The sequence below is a fragment of the Alligator sinensis genome, unplaced genomic scaffold, assembly GCF_000455745.1.
Source record: "Alligator sinensis unplaced genomic scaffold, ASM45574v1 scaffold147_1, whole genome shotgun sequence".
Lineage (NCBI taxonomy): Eukaryota > Metazoa > Chordata > Crocodylia > Alligatoridae > Alligator > Alligator sinensis.
The window spans coordinates 5,498,437-5,520,381 of NW_005841847.1; the positions used below are offsets into that span (position 1 = coordinate 5,498,437).

General features: G+C 42.4%; 1 protein-coding gene across 1 annotated transcript; it reads right to left on the minus strand.

Moving 5' to 3' along the window:
• Positions 1–11,162: 11,162 nt before the first annotated feature.
• AMIGO2 (adhesion molecule with Ig like domain 2) lies at positions 11,163–21,945 on the minus strand. Its single transcript, XM_006015939.3, has 2 exons — positions 21,880–21,945; positions 11,163–12,906 (listed from the first exon to the last, which is right to left on the minus strand). Exon 2 carries the CDS (start codon positions 12,831–12,833, stop codon positions 11,268–11,270), a length of 1,566 nt encoding a protein of 521 aa, XP_006016001.1. The 5' UTR covers positions 12,834–12,906; positions 21,880–21,945; the 3' UTR covers positions 11,163–11,267.

Sequence of the window (21,945 nt, forward strand, 5' to 3'; positions counted from 1 at the left end):
AGGGCCTCTGGGCACTGGTGGCAGAGTACCTCTGCACTGTGCAGGGCAGTGGTGGGGGCAGCAGGGATTGCATCCCTTGCCTGGCACCCACATGGTAGCTGCCCCATGGTGCGGGTGCAGTGCGGTTTGGCAGGGCATTCTGTTCTGTCTGGGAGGCTTGGATCGCTGGGGCTGAGTGGTGCCGGGCTCCAGCTGACAGGTGGAGCTGCCCCAGCTCCCAGGTGGGGGCTGGGGAATTGAGCTGAGAGCTGTAGAATCGAATTGGTTTGATTCCCCAGCTCCCGGTTCAATTTGCCTGGGAGCTGGGGCAGCTCCACCTGTCAACCCTAGCCCAGCACCATTCACCCCAGTGACCTGAGCTTCCTGGCAGCATGCGGCACCCTGTGGAGCCATGCTGCACCCACACCATGGGGCAGCTGCTGCGGGGTGACAGGGAGGAGGGGGCAATCCCTGCTGCCCCCCACTGCCCCATGTGGCGCAGGGGGGGCTCTGTCACCAGGGCCCAGAGGTCCCAATCGCTGCTCCTGTAGCCAGTGACTGCGGGGCTTTTTTTTTTTTTTAATAACTATAAAGTGCCAGAAGGCTGGGGACAGGCAGGACAGCCATGGGGGCTTCTGCATCTCTTCCAGCTTTTGCCTGCCTCTGCTGCTGCTTGCCCAGCTGGTGCAGGGGTGCAAAGCAGACACGGCTTGCTCCAGGCAGCAGCAGGGCATAGCTCCCACTCCCAGTGCTGCATCAGCACTGGGAGCAGGGCCTCTGCCTTGCTGCCGATTGCCAGCCTGCTGCAGGGGGCATGGGATGTAGGTGCAGCGGTGCTGGAAGTGAGGGCTATGCCCTGCTGCCACTTGCTCCCTTCCAACTGGGGTGAGCCGTGTTATCCACCCCTCTCCCCCCTCCACCCCGGCTAGGCAAGTGGCAGTAGGGCAGAGCCCCCACGCCCAGCATTGCCATGTCCACATCCAACGCCCCCCTCCCCAAGTAATACACCCCTCCACCCCAGCTGGGCAGCTTGTTTCAGCCCCAGCCCCAATCCCCGCCTCCCTCCCCCAACCCCAGACATACCAGCTGGAGGCAACTGGCAGCTTCCTGTTTAGTCTATGGCCAAATCTCTGAATCAGCCGAATCTTTTCCCAAAGTTTTTCCAAATGGATTTGAATGCTTCAAATCAATTTGGAGCTTTTACTTGGTCTTTTGATTTAATACAGATTTGAAGATTTGGTCCCCGAATTGGGTTTGAATCTCCTCCAAATCAAATCAGCCACCGAATCTTTACACAGCCCTACAGGACATACATACAAGGGAGAGATCTCATTAACTTGCATATAGTAGATGCAAGTCATATAGTCACTGTGGGCATTTAAACATGTGCTTCAGGAGCCAGGGGGCGAGGGTGGAGCTTTAATTAGAGTGGCTCCACGAGCAGCTGTAATTAAAACACCTGGAGTGTGTCATGTGTCAGTGTCCCTTAACTTCAAAATGTAATGGGGATAATGATGGTTGAATGTATATGCGTTTTATGGATTGTCGAGTGAACTGGATCAGTCACAAGATACCCTATATTTTACAGTTTTTTGTGTGTGTGTGTATGTATACATATATATGTTTACATACACACACACACACACACACGCATATGTATGGGTTTGGGGGGGTGGGGGTTGCCAAAAAAAAAAAAAATCCTTACAAGTAGGTGCCAAAGTGCTACTCAAAATTATGTTTATGGAGCATCTGTGCTAAAACTTGTAGCAGTTTCAAAAAAAGGTAACATGCATCAATTGTGGATAAACTAAATCAGGGGTTTTCAACCTTTTTTAATAAGTGGTATGTGGCTGGATGCGGAGCAGTGGCAGCACAGGGTGGTGGGTGGTGGTGGCCACTGTGTGTGAGCTTTACCTGCCTCCCCCCACATCCGGCTGGCCAGCTGGTGCCTGCGTGGCTTGCAGAGGGGCACCGCTGTCCTTGCCCCCTTGGCCCTGCTCCTGGGAGGTGGTGGCATGAGGTGCTGGGGTGGTGGTGCTTCATCCCTGCCTGCCCAGGCATACCCCCTAGGGCCTTCCCAAGTACCCACCTGAAACCCCTGAACTAAATGCATGCATATGATGTGCAAATTGCTATACCCATGTTTAATTTTAAGCTTATTGTTTTCAAATTTACTCCTCACTACCATGTGCTCAGGAAGACCAGGGTCTGATAGTAAAGAGAGGGGGAAGGGGTTGCCAGGGAAAAATGCTGGGGGAAAGCAGAGAGCAAAGGGCTACCTGATTCCACAGACTTATTTTCCCTGCTTTAGCACTGCCAAGTTATATTAGATTCTATAACTGGAAAATTATAACAAACATATATTTTCCCTATGTAGAATCTAATTATTGGGGGGTTGTCTTATAATCAGGGTCATCTTCTATTTGAGTAAAGGTGGTAAATATTGAAAGATAATAAGTAACTTGTCAAACAAACAAACAAAAAAACCCACCGAAAATAAAAATAAAAAAAGGTACCAGTATCATCCAGTGATTGTTGAGATTCCTGGCTATCCGTAGATACCCTAGGTAGCTCCTTGGGTGTTTTTTTGTCCTGTAGGAAGGAAACTATTTGGAGAGAGAGAGAGAGAGAGAGAGAGAGAGAGAGAGAGAGAGAGAGAGAGAGAGAGAGTGTGTGTGTGTGTGTGTGTGTGTGTGTGTGTGGCGGCATGCACCACAGACTGATAAGCAAGCCAGCTTATCTTTGGAGAACATATGGATTGTGGATAGGATTTGCTGAAATGTGAACATTTCACTTAAACAGTACAGAATCATTTATCTATGTTTCCAGAATAAACAGAGGGGGAAATAAAAAACGTGTACATTGAAAACGCTAGCTAGATCAAATATCTCCCCACTCTAGAGCCTATCTACGTGATGAGTAGGGAGAGTAAAATTAATGGAAAGTTCTCTTATCAAACGCTACTATGCAAAATAAATATTTGGATTGTAATTATTGTCCTTGCACTTCCAAAAAAATTTCAGTTTAAGAAATGTGCAGGTTGAAAAGACTTTGGGTTAATGTGCTGTTATACATTAAGAAAGAAATATAGAAGCAGGGTTATTTTTCACAGGAATGGGTGGCTATCACAGCACTCCTGTGATGGTCATTTTACCATTTTGAAAGATTCTGCTGGCTGCTTCGGGGCCACACCACAGCTTGGGTGTTCTGGCAGAGCTTCACTGATAACAACTCAGCTAATGAGTTGACTCATCTTGCCTGTAGCGCTTTAAAATGAGGAAAACTAGTTACACTTACAATGGCTTCCCAGTCAGTATGGATGAAAGTCTGCCCACTATCTGTATGCATACTTAAATTTGTGTACAAGTTCTTATGCTATCAGATTAGTTTGAGAGACATCAAATTTACACTAAGGATTGAGGTCTTCTATGCCAGTGTTGAAAACCTGCTATAAAAAAAACAGATTTTATTTTAACCTGAGGCATTTGAACTGAATTCCTCCTTCTCCTCCCCGCATGTCCCTGCATGAGAGGAACCCCTGTTGGCTAACCTATTAAAAACCTTAGGTCTGGCACTAAAAACTAAGGGAGAATCTTGCATTGTGTTTTTCTTTTGCCAAATTTTAGGCAATTACTGGGTAAGCAGTAGTAGGCTGAGAGATTTATTTGCTCTGAAATGACAGTTAAAAAAATGGGCAGCTGGGTTTGAGAGATTCTTGTCTCATTTCAGAAGAAGGAAAAAGCACAAAGGTCTGATACAGTCAAACCCAAGAATACATCTAGCAGTACAAACTCTTTAGCTACAAAAGGCCAAACATGCAAACGGTTAGTTGAGCTGCACAGGGCAACAGAAGACTCTATCAGAGTTATTTTACCTTGTGATATATTACTACCTACAGCACCTCAGTGTTTAGAGGATTGCTAGAAACATCTTAGCTTCTGTTTTGTTTTGTGTGGGCCACAAGGTTTATAGCTGTAGGGTCCAGATCCAGCCTTAGCTAAATAAATCCTGAACTTGGTAAGTGTTATTCATAATTTTGAATAAGATTTGTGAGGTTAGTTTATTTTTGTTTATCTTCCAGACAGTTTTTCAGCATGGTGATAATTAATCCTTAAAGAGAAAATTGTAGATGTAATATATGAACCAACTCTTATGTAGGCTAGTCATTGCACATGTGCACATGCACACCGCTGCCCCAGGTTGCACATTAGTTCACAAGCGATTGTATGCTAGTTCCAAGCTGGAGTAAGTACACTGAATTTAGTGACTGTTTACATGGGTGCTAAGTGGAGTTTTCAACTGAGTTACACTAGCTTGATTGGGCAAACTTGATTGTTATTATGTAGATCTTATCATATAGGCAAGGCTTATATGAAACAATCTAGCTGTCTAGTGGAATAACTATGACAGTTATTGAATTGTCTGCTGAAGTAGGCTAGATATCAAGGCGTGAGAAGCACTTTTTAATTAAGGTCTATTTTTTAAATCTATTCAGTTAAGCTGACAGTGTCATGTGCACGATCTCACTTCAGTTTTAAAAAGGTTTATTTTACTTTGGCAAGATGTTTAAGTTAAATTGAAATGTGTTGCTACTGTGGGTTTGCACCCTTGTGATTAAGCAGTTTTGTGTGCCAAGACCTAAATCCAGATTCAACTTTTGTGGTGCTGAAAAGAGATCAGATAAAGAGCCTAGCTGTAAACAATAAAAACACATTTATAGCTATATAACAATTAAGAATCTAAGACTTCACTCAATTTAAGTTATTCTACACAGAAACACAAAAAAAGGGAAGCTTGTACAGAAAAAAAGTATATTGTACCAATGAGAATGTAAAAGAGCAATTTTTAAGGGCAATAATCTGTCCAGGTTTTTCTGTAGAACTGTTAAATATTAAAAATGAGACCCATATAGCAAATCTTCTAACCTACATTTGATGTCTCCAGTAACTTCAGGATATTACCCCATTTTACTTTTACAGAAATAAAATCTTTGAAGTTTTTATCATTTTTTTTGTACTGCTCACTTATATTCCTTAGTGGTAGTAACAAACCCTTCCACTTGTACCCACATCCCAGAGTGATGCATGTTAAGGAAATGAAAGGAAAAAAAATCAACATGGGTGCAGCTATGGGTGGGCCAAGGCCACCTAGTTAACATCCATGCCCACCCAAATCTAAGTCTGTGTGAACGCTAAATTTTAGTAAATATATTAACTGTTTTTCTTGAATTGTGAACTCTGAAGATAGGAGCTAAGACACTGGACATATAGGATGTATGTGAAATACATAGCAGACTTAAGCCAAGCAAAGGCAAAGTTCTTGCCTATCCACCAAAAATGAGTGCTTAGCCAAATGTCTATTCCCACCTATGTCCTTGATCAACGGAATCTTACAAATGAATTCATGAACATAAAAGAAGCAGAGGGCATTCTTTAGCTATATATTCTAAAAGGACCCAGTCACTTTTCACCAGCAACATTAAAAAGAAATTCAGAAGAATCGGATATGTCCAACTGAAGTGAATGTTCTCTCTGACTAAAACTGACATTTCCTAAAGCCCATCCTGCTTACAACCTATTTCAAAATATCAGCTGTTTTTTATATAGTAATTACACCTAGCAATGATATGACACTTACCACTGGTAAGGCCAATGATCTGCTTTTTATATTCACCATGGAGGCCTAGATTAAGACAGCCATAGAATCTCTCCCAGTTCAAGTGGTAATGAGTCAATCACAGCTGCAATCTTTACTCCCTACTGGAGAGCACAGAAAAGGTGAGGGCACCCAGTGGTTTATGCTATCCATAGAGGGGAGTGACATCTTATGGACAGCAGCAGAGGCAGATTGTGGGGAGATGCAGTGGCACAAACTCACCTGCCTTTCTGTCCACCACCTTGAGAGCAGCAGCTGGGGACTTTCCTTTTAGGTCCCCAAAGCAAGTAAGAATTTCTCCCTCTCTACCCCTGTACGCTCAGAAGCATGTCCCCTCCCTCCCCCTCCACTAACTCTTGCCACCATCTCCAGTTGTCCTGGGGGTGGGGGCAGAAGCTGGGGAGAGCTCCAGAACTACTTCTGCCTGCTTCAGCTGGGCTCCATGTGGAGCCAGGCTTGGCCAGGGACCCCTCTGGGTACTCCATGAAGGGAACCCACATACTGTTGCTATTGTCCCTAGGTGAGCCTGGCTCCACGTACAGCCTGGCTGGAGCAGGGCAGGAGCAGCTCTGGAGCCTTCCCCTTCCCCCCAGGGCAGTGGGGGGGTGGCGGGGAGGGGAGGGGTCAGGGAAGGGAGGGGACATGCCTCTGAGCATGTCTCTGCTCCATCTGCATTGAATCCAAAAAAGGAGGCAGGGAATCCATCCTGTGGGTTTTCATAGATTTTTAGGGTTGGAAGGGAGCTCAGTAGATCAAGTCCAACCCCTTTCCCTGGGCAGGAAAGAGCTCTGGGTTCAGATGACCGCAGCTAGGTGCTTGTCTAGTTTCCTCTTAAAGACATCCCCTTGGAAGCCCATTCCAGATTTTGGCAACCCTCACCATAAAGAAATTTTTCCTAATGTCTAATCTAAATCTGCTCTCCGTTAGTTTATGGTCATTGTTCCTAGTAACCCCAAGGGGCGCCCTGAGTATCCCCTATTTCTTTCTGCCTGCCTCTCCCTTCCACCCCCCCCCCCAAATGAATTTGTAGCCCCCCCCCCCCCCCCAAATGAATTTGTAGATGGCTATAACATCCCCTCTTAGCCTTCTCTTGTGGAGGCTGAAGAGACCAGGTCCCTCAGTCTCTCCTCATAGGATCTTACCTGCAGGCCCCTAACTATATGAGTGGCCCTCCTCTGGACTCTCCTCTCAAGATTATCCACATCTCTCTTGAAGTGCGATGCCCAGAACTGGATACAGTACTCCAGCTGCGGTCTTACCAGTGCTGCACAGAGGGGAAGTATCACCTCCTTAGACCTGCTCGTGATGCACCTGCTAATGCACGGAAGAGTGCAGTTGGTTTTACTTATCACTTCATCATATTGATGACTCATGTTCATTTTGCAGTCAACTATGACTCCGAGATCCCTTTCTGCTGCCTTTCCTACAGTTACTCTTAGTATCTTAGTCTCAACTGTGCTTGAAAGAAGGGGCAGAGGACACCAACAAGATGGTTTCACTGTTGTCTCCTGCCTGGGTTTTGCTCACGTGGAAAGGAATAGGAAGGCTGGCTGATTGTGGCTGAGCAGTAGGAGCCTGCTTCTGGGAGCAAGTGGGGATTTGGTGTATACAAAGCCTTTGCAAATGACAGAACTTTTACTATATGAACATAAACAGAAATGGACCACACAGCCCACTCAAATCTGGGCCCACAGGAATTTTGAGTGAATGTCAAGTTTAAATACATAAGCATGGTCTTTTTTTTTTTTAACTACAAACCCTGATGGTGGGGTAGACCAAGGATATCTCTAATGTAATTGGGAGTTTGTTTTAAATCTTTTGCAATATAAATGACTTGCTGAGTTGCCAGACCGAATTTCCAGTCACTTAGCTGTGTCAGTGGTTTCATGTTATCATTTAAATTTGAAATCTAAGAACCAGAATAGTAAGGTGGCAGTTGCCAAATTGGTATCACAGAACTGCTTCCCCGCCTGACTGTCCACAAATTCAAACATGCATGATTGTTAAGGAAGGGGGACAATTGTTTTCACTCTCCTACCCAGTTGTTCCTATTGCTTCTCTTCAGCAGCAATGCTAGACTCATTTGTAGTCATATAACCTTGATGGAGAATGGCTCACGCTGGACTTGTTCCAAAGGTGACACAGAGGCTGTGTGCCAGAGGGGCAGTGCCTTTTCTGTACTATATCCTGGGTTTAAGAGCTTTCCTGGGTCAAGGCCAGAGTGCTCAGCCCCCTGCAGAATTGAGCTGATTGTGCATTAATGGCATAATTTAACTCTTGTTGGAGATATATAAAATTAGGAAAGCGATGTTACAGCTTATGGACAAAAAAAATCAATCCTGAATATAGTAGGGCTTCTCTGCTGATCACTTGGGATTACTGGAGTAACCCAATCTTTCACTCTTAGCATTTTGCTGTCTCTGATGATTTTACTGACTCCTATTCTATACACAGGAGGATAAACTCGGGTCAAATTCAGGGTGGCATGTTTGTTGAGTGAGCAATGAAACATTGTTGACAGTTCATGGCTTTCTGCATAGCAGCCTGGGATCGCAGGTGTGCTATTGTATTGTAAATATTAGAAAGACTGACATTATAGGACTACTTAAACACTTTCTTTCAGTTGAAACAGCAACCATTTAACTTTGTGATAAAACAAACCAGAAATACCAATACTGCTACACTGTTAAGAAATATTCTTAGCCTCATCTTAGATGTATAATCACACAGCTAAATATTTTAAGCACTGACTAAAATATAAGTAATTAACATCCACAGTAAATAGTGGCTGCTTAGTCTACATTTAGTTTTTGTTTTAACAGGTTGACAGCTTGGGACTGACCCAACAGATCCTTATGTGCTCCAATGGGATGTAAATCCCATAGGCATAAGGGTTCAGAATCCATTTGCTTTTCCATATATCTAAAAACTAGTCTTAAATTGCATACACTGTGCAGAATTAATGGTGTAACTGCAAGTGTTGGCTTAGAACAAAGAACATGTGTGCATTTGGATCAGGATAAATTTAGACGGTCAGCTCTCTGGACAATGGCAGAAACTGATTTACTTGCCATCTAATTGGATTTGACTTGTATTTACATTTTTATACAAGGTAATCATCTCCATGACAGTAACCTATGCAAACTAAACCTAGGTACTGAGTTAATGTTTGCTCAGCACCATATCCTGGAAGTACAGGCTTTCCTAGGAATACCCAGTTAATCATAAGTAGGACAAGTGGAAGGAAATCAGATACTCTTTAACTTCAGTTTTTCAATCATACCTGTGGCCAACTGTCACAATATATTTTCTTTATGTAATACATAGTATGTGTGACTTGATTAGCACCTTTTATAAAAAAGTAAATGCATCTCCATACCTGTAACCTATGCAAGATAAAGCTAGGTACTGAGTTAATATTTGTTCAACACTATATCCAGCAAGTACAGGCTCTCCTAGGAATAGGACCATGATATACCATTTATGAAGGGTACATCACAGTCACGCAGCTTCTTTAATTTTTCAAATCTAACAATCTGCAAGCAGGAAAATTTCTCAAAAGTTCTTCCTCCTTAATGTCAACAGTAAAACTACCACTGAATTCAACACTGATCCTAAAATTGTCTACCGCCAGATCGTATATGCAGATCTACTGACTGTGTTCCAATTAAGGTTTGCAGCTGAAGAGGCATCTGAGAGAGAAGGATGTACACAGCCTCATTTTCCAAGCAGGAGTTCCTTAAATTTTATTTAATATAAAATGAAAAATCTTTCCAACCCAAAAGTTCAGTGAAATAAAAAGTCATCTGTGTCCTTACATGTCTGAATAAAAAAAAATCTTACAGATTTTTAATTCTTCCCTTTGTCTCCTAATTTGCATATATCCTGGGAACAATTTTTCATGGTTTAATTTGTTTTCTAAATAATTGTTTGAAAAACTAACTAGCAACATCCTGGCCCTTTTTTTTCATTTGGTTGGCTGTTTTTGGCTAACCTGGGCTAAAATCAGGAAGTGCTGCTCTAGTGAAAACATACAAATGGTAAATGATTATTAAAATAACACTTAGCTGGACAAATTGCTCCTTCTTATATTATATAGCTCCTTGACTCTGATTTTGGTAGTAATTTATTATTAGTATATTATTTGAAGAGACAAGAGGCAGGGTCTGCTAAATTTAATAATTTATAAAGTTCCTTTCTCTTTACAGACCTATTGATTTCTGTGAAGATACTACTCAACCTACAGTAAGCATGAGTGGCAAAGTCCAGCCTAATAAAGTTATACATATACTTGGAAAGAATTAAAATATTTTTAAAGATTTCTTTTATAAATAAATTCCTGCAATACAGAATACTATCCAATCATTAATTTAGTGAGTTATTTGGGGATATGACATTTTTGACAGTGTTAGGTGTTCAAAATGAGAGGCTAAGTAACCTTAGCTAACTAAATTGAGGGGATTTTTCACTTTACAGGATTGGACTCAAATGTTATAGCTTCCTTAATGTAAATCTTTAAAATGAAATTGCATGAGAATCTTGCATGTTTTGCAGAATAAGCAATACATAAAAGGCAATCCAAAATTGGATTTGGAGAAACAATCCACCACAGAAGAATGGGGTCCAGTCTTGGTGTTTATGTTAGTGAAAGTGTTGTTGTTGACTTACTAAGGAAGTTGAATAAAGAGCACAGGGATCCAAATAATCAAACAGATTTGTTCATCTTACTTTCATGAGCAATCTCTTCATTTGATTCTTTTCCATTGGAGTGGGGAAGAAGTTTGAAGGTATTTCTTTTTGTATTTGGAGGCCTGTTAACTGGTGCTGCTGTGATACTGAAATGACATTTAGCTCTATACACATAAGAAGCCATTTCTTATAAACGTTTAGCTTAACACACACACACACTACAACAAACCCAATTGCTTCGTAGTTGTCAACTAAAAACCATATAGCAAAGTATTCCCTATCCCAAGTTTGGGTATATTCTAACTGTAGTGAACTTGAATGATTGGTACCCAGGTCTGAACACCCAAGGTACCTTAGTTTGACTAAGCAGACACTGCACAGTGTCATTTTGAGCTGTGGTATCCCCACTGAAGCTATGCTCATCTAAGACTTATGAGATGTATCCTATGTTTCTTGTGTTCTGCTTTAACCTGAGCTACATTGTGATTCTTTCCTAGCAAATTCTAAGAGAACCTGCCAGACCTCCACTGCTTTCCTACTGTTCCCCACATGTCCCCAAAAGGACTACCAGCAACCAAGTGCATTAGCCTATGTCCTTTCTGCTGTGACGGGATGGAGACTGCCTGAATAAAAGCAGGTGAGTCAGCCGGTTTGGGATGAAAGCAACTGTAACCGTGGGTGACAGGACTGTGTGCGCAGTTGGGGTAGAAGACTCTGTTAACTCTGTAGTATAGATAAAATCTTTGATGGTACCCAGTTTGCTTTCCTGAAGTAAGATGTTGTTACTGTGCATTTGTGGAAAGGAAGCTGTTCTCAATGACTGACACTGCAGGTTTTTCTAAACATTTTTTCCTCATTTTATTTGGGTTTTTTTTCCTGAAGGTTGCTACAAGCAGGCGAAGTATTAAGAAATTTAACTGCACAATACAAATACAGGCAGAAAACTAAGTCGATGGCATGAAAGGTGTATCCGAGAACACGGAATTGACAGAATCTGAATCGGATTTTGATCGGGTAGTTTTCAAGATGCTCTCTGCAATGATATTCTCATTAGGGAACAGCCTTACTTTCCCATTCTGCCCCTGTTTTGGCTCATTCACAGGCTCAAGGAACACCACTCTTTTACCACTGCTGGACTTCTTCTCATCAGCTGGGAAATCCTGAGATGGGGTAGAATTTAGTATGGATGAATGGGCACTACTTTGGTTCAGTTTCCTTTTTCTCCTTTTTGCCTTACACCGACAAGGGCAAGGGGTCAGATACAGATAAAGTAACACTAAAATAATACTGGCGACACAGGCAGCAAGGGTGGTGAAAGCAGTATTAAATGCTTCATGAGTATGGGATCGGTTTAGTGTGAAATTGCTTACATTTATTCTGACCTCTATGGTTTCATTTAACAGTCTTCTCTTATTTATTGCAATGCATGAATACAACCCAGAGTCTTCCAACTGAGCATCCACTATCTCCAGACTCCCATTGTGAAACACCTTAAAATTGTCACTCTCTCTATCTGGCTCCAGTAGTCTATTGTCCGGCCTAACCCAGACAAAATGTGTGCCTGCCTCACTAATTCTGCTGTCACAGTGTACAATTAACCTGTCACCAACTTGGGCATCATGAATAAAGCCAAAGGCATGGAAAGAGCCATTGATGGTGCTTTCAGAGCAATTCAAAAAGTTATCGTGCAATAAAGGCAGTTTATTGGAGCCTTTTAGGTCAGAACGTAAGATGCAGGCATATTCATTTTTGAAATCCATCACAGAGTTGAAGCGTCTATGATACCAAAATATTAGCATGGAGTATAGTGTGCAATCACAGTAGAATGGGTTGCCATGAAGATAGATGCCACTAAGTTGTTTGGCCAGCACTAAACTTAAACGTTGAATGGGTATCGACTGGATGCGATTATAGGAAATGTCTAGTAACACAAGTTCTGAAAGTTTGTGTTTTCCAAGATACAAGTCCAAAGGGAAGTGTGAGACCAAGTTATAACTCAAGTACAGTTTCTGCAATTTGTACAATCCTCCAAAGGCTGAAGAATCAATCTGTGTTATCTGATTGTTGTAAAGCAAAAGGACTTCCAGTACTCTCAGCTCTTGAAATACAGGGCTGTTCAGTGTCTTCAAGTTGTTGGATGACAAGTCTAAGTACTTTAAATTTGGAGTTGTTGAAAAACTTCCAGTGACAATACTGCTAATACTATTATGATTAATTATTAAAGAGTTCAGTTTGTCAAATAGCATTGGGACCCATTCAGGTTCCAAGAATCCAATTCTGTTGTAACTCAGATCCAGTCTTTTTATGCATTTGTAGAGAGTTCCTGGCACCTTAGAGAGGTTCTTATTGGTGCAGCTTACAATGTCACTAGCACAGATGCAGGCTGTAGGACACATCCCAGAGGCACTGCCACATACGCTTACTGTAAAAACCAAGAGGCATGCCAGTCCTTTGCAGTTCAGTTTAAGAAATCCAAGCCAAGTAGATATTGTCTGGCAGGTTAAAGACATTATGGCTCTCTCTTAGGGGTCTCCCAGTTCTCCTTGCCACAGTTTATACATGTGATTTCCCTTTCATTAATCACTGTTGAAAAGAGGAATACAGAAGTACAGAATATTAATATTTAAGATTTGTACCTGGGTGGTTTCTTATGCAAATGCTTTGAATAAATACAGCCATTGTTTAATAAATTAATCCTTTCCATTTCACATGGTTAGTTTTTAAATCTAATTATTTTTAGGACATGATTTTTCATCTGTTTTCCATCCTTGTGGAAATTTGCAGACGAGTGCAAAACTTAACATTACTGACATTACATTTTGTGCTCCCTTCCAAAAACCCCCCCAACAAAAAACAAACCAAAAACCCAGCAAAAAACCCCCCTACCAACTGGATGAAAGAACTCAAATTTATTACAGCCAAGAACAGTCAGAAATGGCTTTCTATGGAGCAGGGCTGAAATTAAGGCAAGTATGACATTTTTGAAGCACTGTTCTGTTATCCATTAGTTACTGCATTATTCCCAGCCATGGCCAAAGGTGCAACTTCTGATATGGGGAAGAGAAGTTGCTCACTTGACATGGATGTGCTCATTGTCTTCTGGGGAGCAATTTTAGACTTATTTGTTCCCGGTCAGGAAATGCCACATACTTCCAAACAGAGAAATGTCTAACTGACGATGTAGGTTTAAATGTCAGAGGGATGCTATTTGTTGCTTTTTATAAGCTAAAGTGAAACTTGTACTGTATTACTTCGACTACATGATATTCTTGAAGTTGAGCAGCACCCAAATGTTCTATCCCTCAATTTAAGGAGGAAAAAAAAAAGATCAAACAAAGACATTTAAAAGGATGTAATCTCTATGGTGCATAAGAGCTCTTTTTAAAAATATCAAATGAAAGATGCAGGCCATTTTAGAATTAATATTTGGTTTTAAAAATGTTTATTATTGAAGAGAATATGGTACTGCACTGCGAAATTGCTTTCGGATTCTTATCTCTGTGCTAAACAAACAGCTCAGGCTGAAATTTTCCAGTCAGGCATCTGGCGCTGGATATTATTTTTTAAGTTTTAGTCTATACAGTTTTTTTCCAGAACTTGATTAGGGGAAAATGCAATGTTTTGCCCTTTTTAAAAACAAAACAACAATGAACAGCAACAACCCCCCGGCTCCCCACCTCCACTAAACCCAACCTTACATTTAATTGATATGTTCTAGGGCCTCCAGACTTTGAAGAAGATGCTTGCAATTTAGCGGGGCAGTTTCTGTCCCTTTCCACTCCCTGTTTCACAAGGGACTACTATAACAACAAATACAAAAACAGATTCTCAGAGGATACGACTCTTATGGTTTCTAATGCCTGCTATAGTTGCTAAATGAGAACAGTTCAAATCTTTTACACAATCTAAGTATCACGTAGCAAGTAAATTACATCTTATTGTCCATATTAGACTGGAATATAACTTTACCTAACAAAGAGAAGGCTTCTTGACCTTGCACAGATGAGTACAGGCTGTTCACATTACTAATCTTTGCTTTCCAGAATGGGTAGGGACTACTTGCCCCATTCCCACTTTGAAATCAGAAAGAATGTGTGGAGAAGATGTTTGGCGAGCAGTGTGCCTCATCCTTTTGAGAAGCACAATCTCGCAGGTATTTTGGTACTAGTGTGGTTCCACATTGATCCTTACACAGGACTGTGGTATAAATTCCTCTCTCTAGTCTATGATAAACAAGAAGATTGGATGCAATTCATCATTGTCTCATACTTTCTGCATTCAATCGAACATGTTCAGAGAGAGAAAGAGGTACCACCATTTTGGAAATGCATGCACCACCTCATACAAGTGCAAGTGACTCCATGGGACAACAAAGAACAAAGCCTACTATTGTTCTCAAATCCAAAGTAGAGTATATTTAATCACAAAACAGTAACCTCAACTCTCACCCATTCATTGATTGACTTTTGCAATCCTGACTTCAGAACTAAGATGTTTTCTATCATGAATGTCATCAGCTAATATACTAATTACTGTTCCACAATAATGTTATATATATGGTTTAATAAGAAACATTTAATATTCTTGATTGATGGTAAAATGAAGTATGGACATACATTTGAAAAAGATCAATATATGGTTTTAAAGTGTATTGTATTTACTGATGTTTTGAGCTAGTATTTTTAAAGAGCATGTAGCTATAGTGTGATGTTTTTGTGATGAAGCCTGATAGGAATTATGGGGCATTTATTCAGTGAATAGACCCACTGATTTCACTGGAGTCAGACCTGTGTACAGAAGAGAACTTGGCTCCGTCCTGATCTTTTTCAGCAGTAAAAATGTCCAGGGCTGCCAGCAAACCTTCCAAAGATCAAGCCACATCTGTGATCTCTGTAAGGTTTAGGATGTTCTTAACTAGTCTTCTGCATTTTAGACAACTCAAATAGGTCATGGATGGCAGGAACCTTGGTCCCACTTTATCTTCTCCTAGATTTCTTCATGCATCCTTCCCTGCCTGGCAAGCTCTTTAAAAACCTGTATACCAAGCCAGCTCTCTGGATTTATTCAAGTCCTTCCTTAAAAACAAAACAGAAAAAAAGCCCTCTCACTTTTGCCACAAAAGTGTATTAGGTAAAATGTAAGTGTCTGTTTAGTAAAGAAGTATGCACAAACTGAGCTTGATGCGACCTTCTTTAACTGTCACTTTCTCCTCTCATCAATACTCTCCTGTTTTTTGTTTTGTTTTGGGGTTTTTTTTCCTCAGGAGATTGGTTAGAAAAGGAAGTAGGCACCTAGCCTACTGTGACTACTGCTCTAAGTATTGGCTGTAATTGTTAAAGGCTGTGTCGTAACCACTTCCTAACTAAGCCATGGATTCGGAGAACCAAACCCCACCACTTGCTCCCACCCTCTCAGCAGTGTAGACTGCTTAAAAGGGAGACATGTCCAAGAACCCCCTCCAGCATTTTTATGCTTCTTAACTGCTGAGTTTTGGCACAGGTGGAGCAGAAGTGAGTAGGTGGTGCTTGTTTCTCTGTATTATTTGTGGGCTTGGTGGGGAAGCAGTCAAAACAGGGCCTCATTTCCTGCATTGTTATAGCTACTGCAACAGGGGCCCCCTATTATTTAGAGGAAGTAAGAACAGGGTAGCAGAAAGTAAGCTACCAGCAAAGGGCTAAAGAACCCCTGCTATGTTGACAGAGCAAGTGCAGCTTGCAAGGAGACTAGCTGCAGGTGCAAGTAGCACAGGTAAATGGGCTGTAGGATCCAGTCTACAGATTGCAGGCAGTACAACAGTGGGTTGCTGAATAAGCAGCACCTGGCCCTTACAAACAGCAAGCCAGGTCAGGTGAATGGAAGGGGGGGGGGAGGAGCAAGGGCCACATAAGTCTGAGCCTAGGATCCAAGTTTTAGTTTGGCTTGGATCCTCACAACCAAAGGAGTCTCTTCAGGAGCAGCATACGGGGAGGTAAATTATGCATTTTGTTTCTGTTAAAACTGTGAAGTTTGGGGTGGTGAAAAGGAGGGGAGGAAGCCATGAAGGGTACAGTGAGGAACAATTCTGTTACAGAGGATGCCAGTAAAGCACCTTGCAGTTTGGGTACTGCATTCCAAGTGCCTGGAGCCCTGTGGCAGGGACTAGTACATAAACAAGTGCCAGGAGGGGTAGGTACCCTGAAAGGCAGCCTGACTGGGATTGGTAAAGGACCTGCTCACGCTAAAGTGTGAGGATGGGCTGACTGGCAGCCTAACAATGAGAAAAATAGGGCAAGGTAGCAAAAGCTGAAATCCAGGTACAGCAACTCCTCACTTAATGTTGTCTGGGTTAACACTGTTTCATTATTACACTACTGATCTATTGGTGAACATACTTGTTTAAAGCTGCACAATGTTCAGTTATAATACTCTTTGCCCGCTGCCTGCTAGTAGGTAGCTACTTTGTGATGTAAGCTAAGCAAAGCTCCTGCTTCAGTGTGGCAGCCACTGTTGTTTACACTGTGTCAGTATAAGTATTCCTTGAATGTTTCTAACTCATTGTGACTGTATAAGTAATTTAAAACTTATACCTGTATTGCTAGTTTAAAAGTAGTTAAAACTACTACAGTATAAGTAGGTAATATCTTGTGTCTGGCAAAAAAAGTCTCCCTGGAACCTAACCCCCCCATATCTTACATTAATTTTTATGGGGAAATTTGATTTGCTTAACATCATTTTGCTTAAAGTCGCATTTCTCAAGAACATAAGTACAATGTTAAGCAAGGGGTAGCTCTATCTAAAGGCTAGATTAGGGAAGCCAGGGTAGGAGAACTGGCATAATATAGCCCCTAGGAGGTGCAGCAGCATCCCTGGAGGCAAAGCCTGTTAGTCACTTGTTGTTTCTCTTGTTTTAAACTGTAAGGTCTTTGGGGTTGGCACTATTATTTTACTAAGTATTTGTACAATGGAGTTTCATCTAGGACTGGGGTCTGCCACTGAATCCTTTTATAAATAAGGAAACCTGGATCATCAGCTGTAGGCACATGCAATATCTAACCCCTCCATGAAGAGCCAACAAAATGCTTGGTCGAAGTATGAGCGCTGATGATACTCCTTCCCTTACTTATCATTGTGTCTTGTCAATGACCATCACAAATAAACATGCTATTACTCTTCCAACTTGAGCTGGTTTGTAACCACCTTTCCTGCTTGGAGAACTTTATAATGACTGTCAGCTTTACTCTTTCCTCATCACTTTACTGATGTAAGTAAATGAAAATAAGGGATAGCTTGTTTGGGTGGGTGGGCTTTCCCTCCCCCTGGAAAGCACTAACTGTTCCTGTCTCTTAGGAAGAAGCAGGGGGCTTGGCTGCCTCCTGCTGGCTTTCCCTTATTGTCCAGTTGGGCAGTATGGTGGCAACTTTTTTTAAAAGCTGGAAGCTAGGGGTAGGGCTCCAAGAGTCTCCCTGACCTGACTCTCCGCTCCCCCTTGCCACCCTGCTGCCCACCTGAGCAAGACTTCATAAGTCAGTTCTACTGACCTGTAAAATGAGTTGGATGTAGGAACTTAAATTGCATGGGTGCTTTGGGATCTTTCATATTGTACTAGACTTTTAAACATATTAAACTAAATTTGATCAGGAGCTCCTTAGGGTAACTGCTTCATCTCCCTGTGTATTTGCACAACACTTAGAAAAATGGAACTTTAAAATCCTGATTGGACTATGTGGGGCAATTACTGAAATCACGATGAAAGGTTCAGACTGGAAAACCAGTAACCAGGTTAAAAAGTAAATTTAAAAAAACAAAACAAAATAACTAATCCTTGAAAGGTAGGAAATGCCAGAATCGAGCTTGCCTGTGCCACTCCCAGTCTCTCTACCTCTTGCTTCCTGCTACTTCTAGAGTCCCACCTTGTTTCCTGGGCAGGCATGGAGATGGGGGCAGGTGAGAAAGCTGAGGTTATCCCACATACCCAACTGGTTTTGATCCCCAGCTTCCTTCCCCTGACTTCTCGTCCAAGCTGGGCTGTAATCCCACCTGTATTTAGATGTTCCCTGAAAAGTAATTGGTCACTTTAATAACAACTTGGAACATTGTCCTGGTAGCTCCACAGATGTGTTCTAAAAGTAGCTTTTTATTCTTGCTTCTGGTTCTGATTACTATGACTACCAGTGTGGTGATATAAAGAAGCTAATGAACTCTGCTAAAAACAAATTAATTCTGCCATTTGGGTGTAATATGGCATGGATAATGTTGTGTTCATACAGCTCGGTACCCCCAGCTAGTTAACTCTGCAGCTCGGCAAAGCCACTTTAGTATGCCATGTTCATTCACTGCTAAGAGGCAGAGATAATTAGCTAGCCTGGGTGCTATGCTGTATGAGCATATTGCAGTTCAGGAGGTACCTCCCTACCAAAAAGCAGTTGAAACCATCTAACCTGGAGTTTCTGCAGTGCCAAGGGGCATTGTACTGTGGCTTCTTGGCAGATACAGGAGGATCAGGGCACAGTTAACCTTTTTTGGGTACCCCAGGCAAAAGTTCAGTATTGAGCCTAATCGAATAGGAGCAACTTTACTAACCATTTCAGGTAGTCTAATACTAGAGGGGCACTGGTCATTAGGGGCACAGCCCCCAAACTAGGCTCAGTCATCCCAGAATCTTGAGAGAACTTTAATTAAATGAATTCCTAATGTTAAGCACTTCCAGTTTCCCATTAACATCTTTTAAATTACTTTTTGGATGCTATTTGAACTCTTTCCTCATGAGCAAGATGTACTCTCAAAAAAAAAACAAAAAAACAAAAAAAAACAAAAAACCAAAAAAACCCACACACACAAAAACCTTAGTTCAAGTGTCTCTTAAATACAGGATTTCCCCAAATGAGAATGTATGTCTACCTGACTTGTCCCATCAGCTAGAAAATGATTCTAAACAACCCACAACTATCTGCTTGAAGAATATCCCCAAACGCTTTGGTTAATCTTGGCCAACTGCTCTTTTCTTATAAGAAGTTCTAGCCACAAAAATACTAAATATACTTGGATAAAAAGAAGGGAAATTGGTTATGGAGAGGCCTCCAGTTTGTGCTAGCGTGGTATTTGGTGAGCAGTTGAAGAGACTCTGAAGATTCCTTGCTCTACACTAAGGCTTTTATTTCATTAAAAACAAACAAAAAAAACAACCCCAAACTGTTTCATTTAAGTGTGTTTAATGATTTAGGGTGGCGAAAGGCACTTGCTGAATCTAGTGTTCAGTGGACATCTGTATTCCTGACAGACTGGAGCTGGATTATCTGGGAATCATGTGTCCTTAATCCCTGCAAGCAAGTAACATGATGGAGGAGAAATACTACTGAACTACAGCTGGCTAGTGCCTTCATATACTTGACACCATCTGTGACTTCAGGCAGAGCTACCTTTCCTTTTGTGCCCTTCCCCAGACAGAAGTGATAAGAGTGCCTTCACAGCAAAAAATCTTGAAGTCTGTTTTGGTAACCAGTTCAGCCCAATACCTAGTGGCAAGATCTAGTAGTAGATGGCAAGTGATAGTTATGTTACAAAGCCCACTTAACTTCTTTTCATTGCTAAGAAAAGACGCCCTCCTTACCATGGGATAACTAGTTTACAATTGTCTCCATTGTGTTGTTTTTTACAGTAGTGTGACTAAAGCATTTTAGGCATTCACCTTTTCCTTGTCTAGTCTTGCTGTGGAGTGAAGTGCCTTGCTTCCCCTGTGTTTTTCTTTTACAGCAAGCTAATCTTCCCCCAAGTGGGGGAAACCCACCCTGTTAGCAGAGACTGATAATGAGGCTGTAATGTGGCAGAGAATCTGACCTCAGTGGAGTGACTAGGAATGAATTTGGCTCATTGGTCTTAATCCAAGGGATTCCTGATGATGAGGATGAGGATTCATAGGCAGCAACAAGCCACCAGGGGACCATAAACAAAAGTCTTCTCATTTCCTTTTTATGAAAGTTTGATGCATCCATTAAGACAGGTTTTTGGATCAGATAGGCCTCATTTAACTTGCAGGATCTAATAGTCTAGAAGGTGGTGTTAGCTGGAGGAACCACTTCACGGATAATGTTCCCAAACTGTGGTCTGAAGACTGCTGCCAGTCCACAAGCTACAGCAAATAGCTTGGATGCTTCTCCCTTGCCGTTCAATTGAACAGTCCATAGTAATCTGGCTGACAAAGTGATAGGTAACCACCAGCATGGATTTATTGCAAGTCATTGACTAACCAACCTGATTTCTTTCTATGACAAGATGTCAAGGACTTGGGAAGATGTAATATACCTAGGCTTTAAGGCGTTTGACTTTTACAACATTAATTCTGCTTAATATGAAATTATTATAAAGGTGGGTGCACAGCTTACTCAATTGTACTTAATGAATTCAAATCCTTCAGTGCCGGACTGGGATGCTGTATAAAGTGGGGTTTTAGTTCTTCCTATTGGTGAGCTTCCTGCTGTTCATTCTCTTAGTTACTGATCTGGGGAAGATAATAGTGTTTATCTACAGATACTACCTTGCTGGGAGGGGGAAGGGAGTAGCCAACACTTCAGAATACAGGACTAGGATCCAAAATAACCCTGGCAATTTAGAAAAAGTGGGCTGAAACTCTGCAACAGCACTTGCTAAGTAGTTCACACAGGCAAAGGATGATTAAATGCACGAACAGAACACAAGGAACATCTGCCTAGATTACAGTGCAGTGCTGCACAAAGGACCTAAGGTTTACAGTGATCTGCAAACCAAATGCATCAAGAGGGCAACAGACAAGGTTCAAAATTTTGGCAATGACTGGATTGCACATAGTCAGTTGTCTTTGCACCATGCCAGCAAGAGGAGCTAAGGAAGAAAAGTGCTGGGCATCCTACTTCAGTCATCCTACTGTGCTAAAAAATTACTTGTAACATAGCCCTTACAGCTATCACAGCAATTGCAAGGGAGGGAAAAAAAAATGGTCTGCACTAGGATGAAACTCAGCAACAACCCTTGCGAAGCTAGCTGCTTTCCACCAGCAGCACTACAGTCACTTGGCAGCTGTGGAGGAAAGTTTAAGAAACAGGTTTGGGCTTCTCCTTGCCTTTCACAAGCTCCGTGGACCCATTCAACATGACTGAACGGGTGCAAAAATCGCTCCTGCCCTCCCTCCACAAGTGGCCTTTGCCATCCAAGTGCCTGCAGGCGGTAGGGAGAGGTGCTGCCAGGGCCAAGATCCTCCATCACCTCTCCTTGCCTGGCTGCACCTGCAGAAGTGAACTTGGCTTCAAAGCTTAGGTGCCGGCTCTACAGGCTAACGAAATAAGCTTCCCCCTCGATAAAGGGGCGGCTCGACCCTGTCTTCAGGCTCCCGGGCGCTATCCACGTCTCCTGGCACCTGGGCGAGCAAACGTGTTTGATCCCGCTGGGACCGCCCCGCGCAGCGCCGCGACGGGGCCGGGAAGAGGCGAAGTTTTAGCCCGAGCCCCAGTCCGCGGGGCCGGATGCTGTGGGGGGCTTCCCTCCGGGGGACCTGCCACCCCCGGGTGTCCCCTCGTCCCGGATCCCCGCGCCCCCCGGCAGCATTACCTGGCCGTGCGGGCGCCCGACGGCGGGGGAGCCGCGACCGCTCGCCCAGGGCAGGGGCAGGGACCA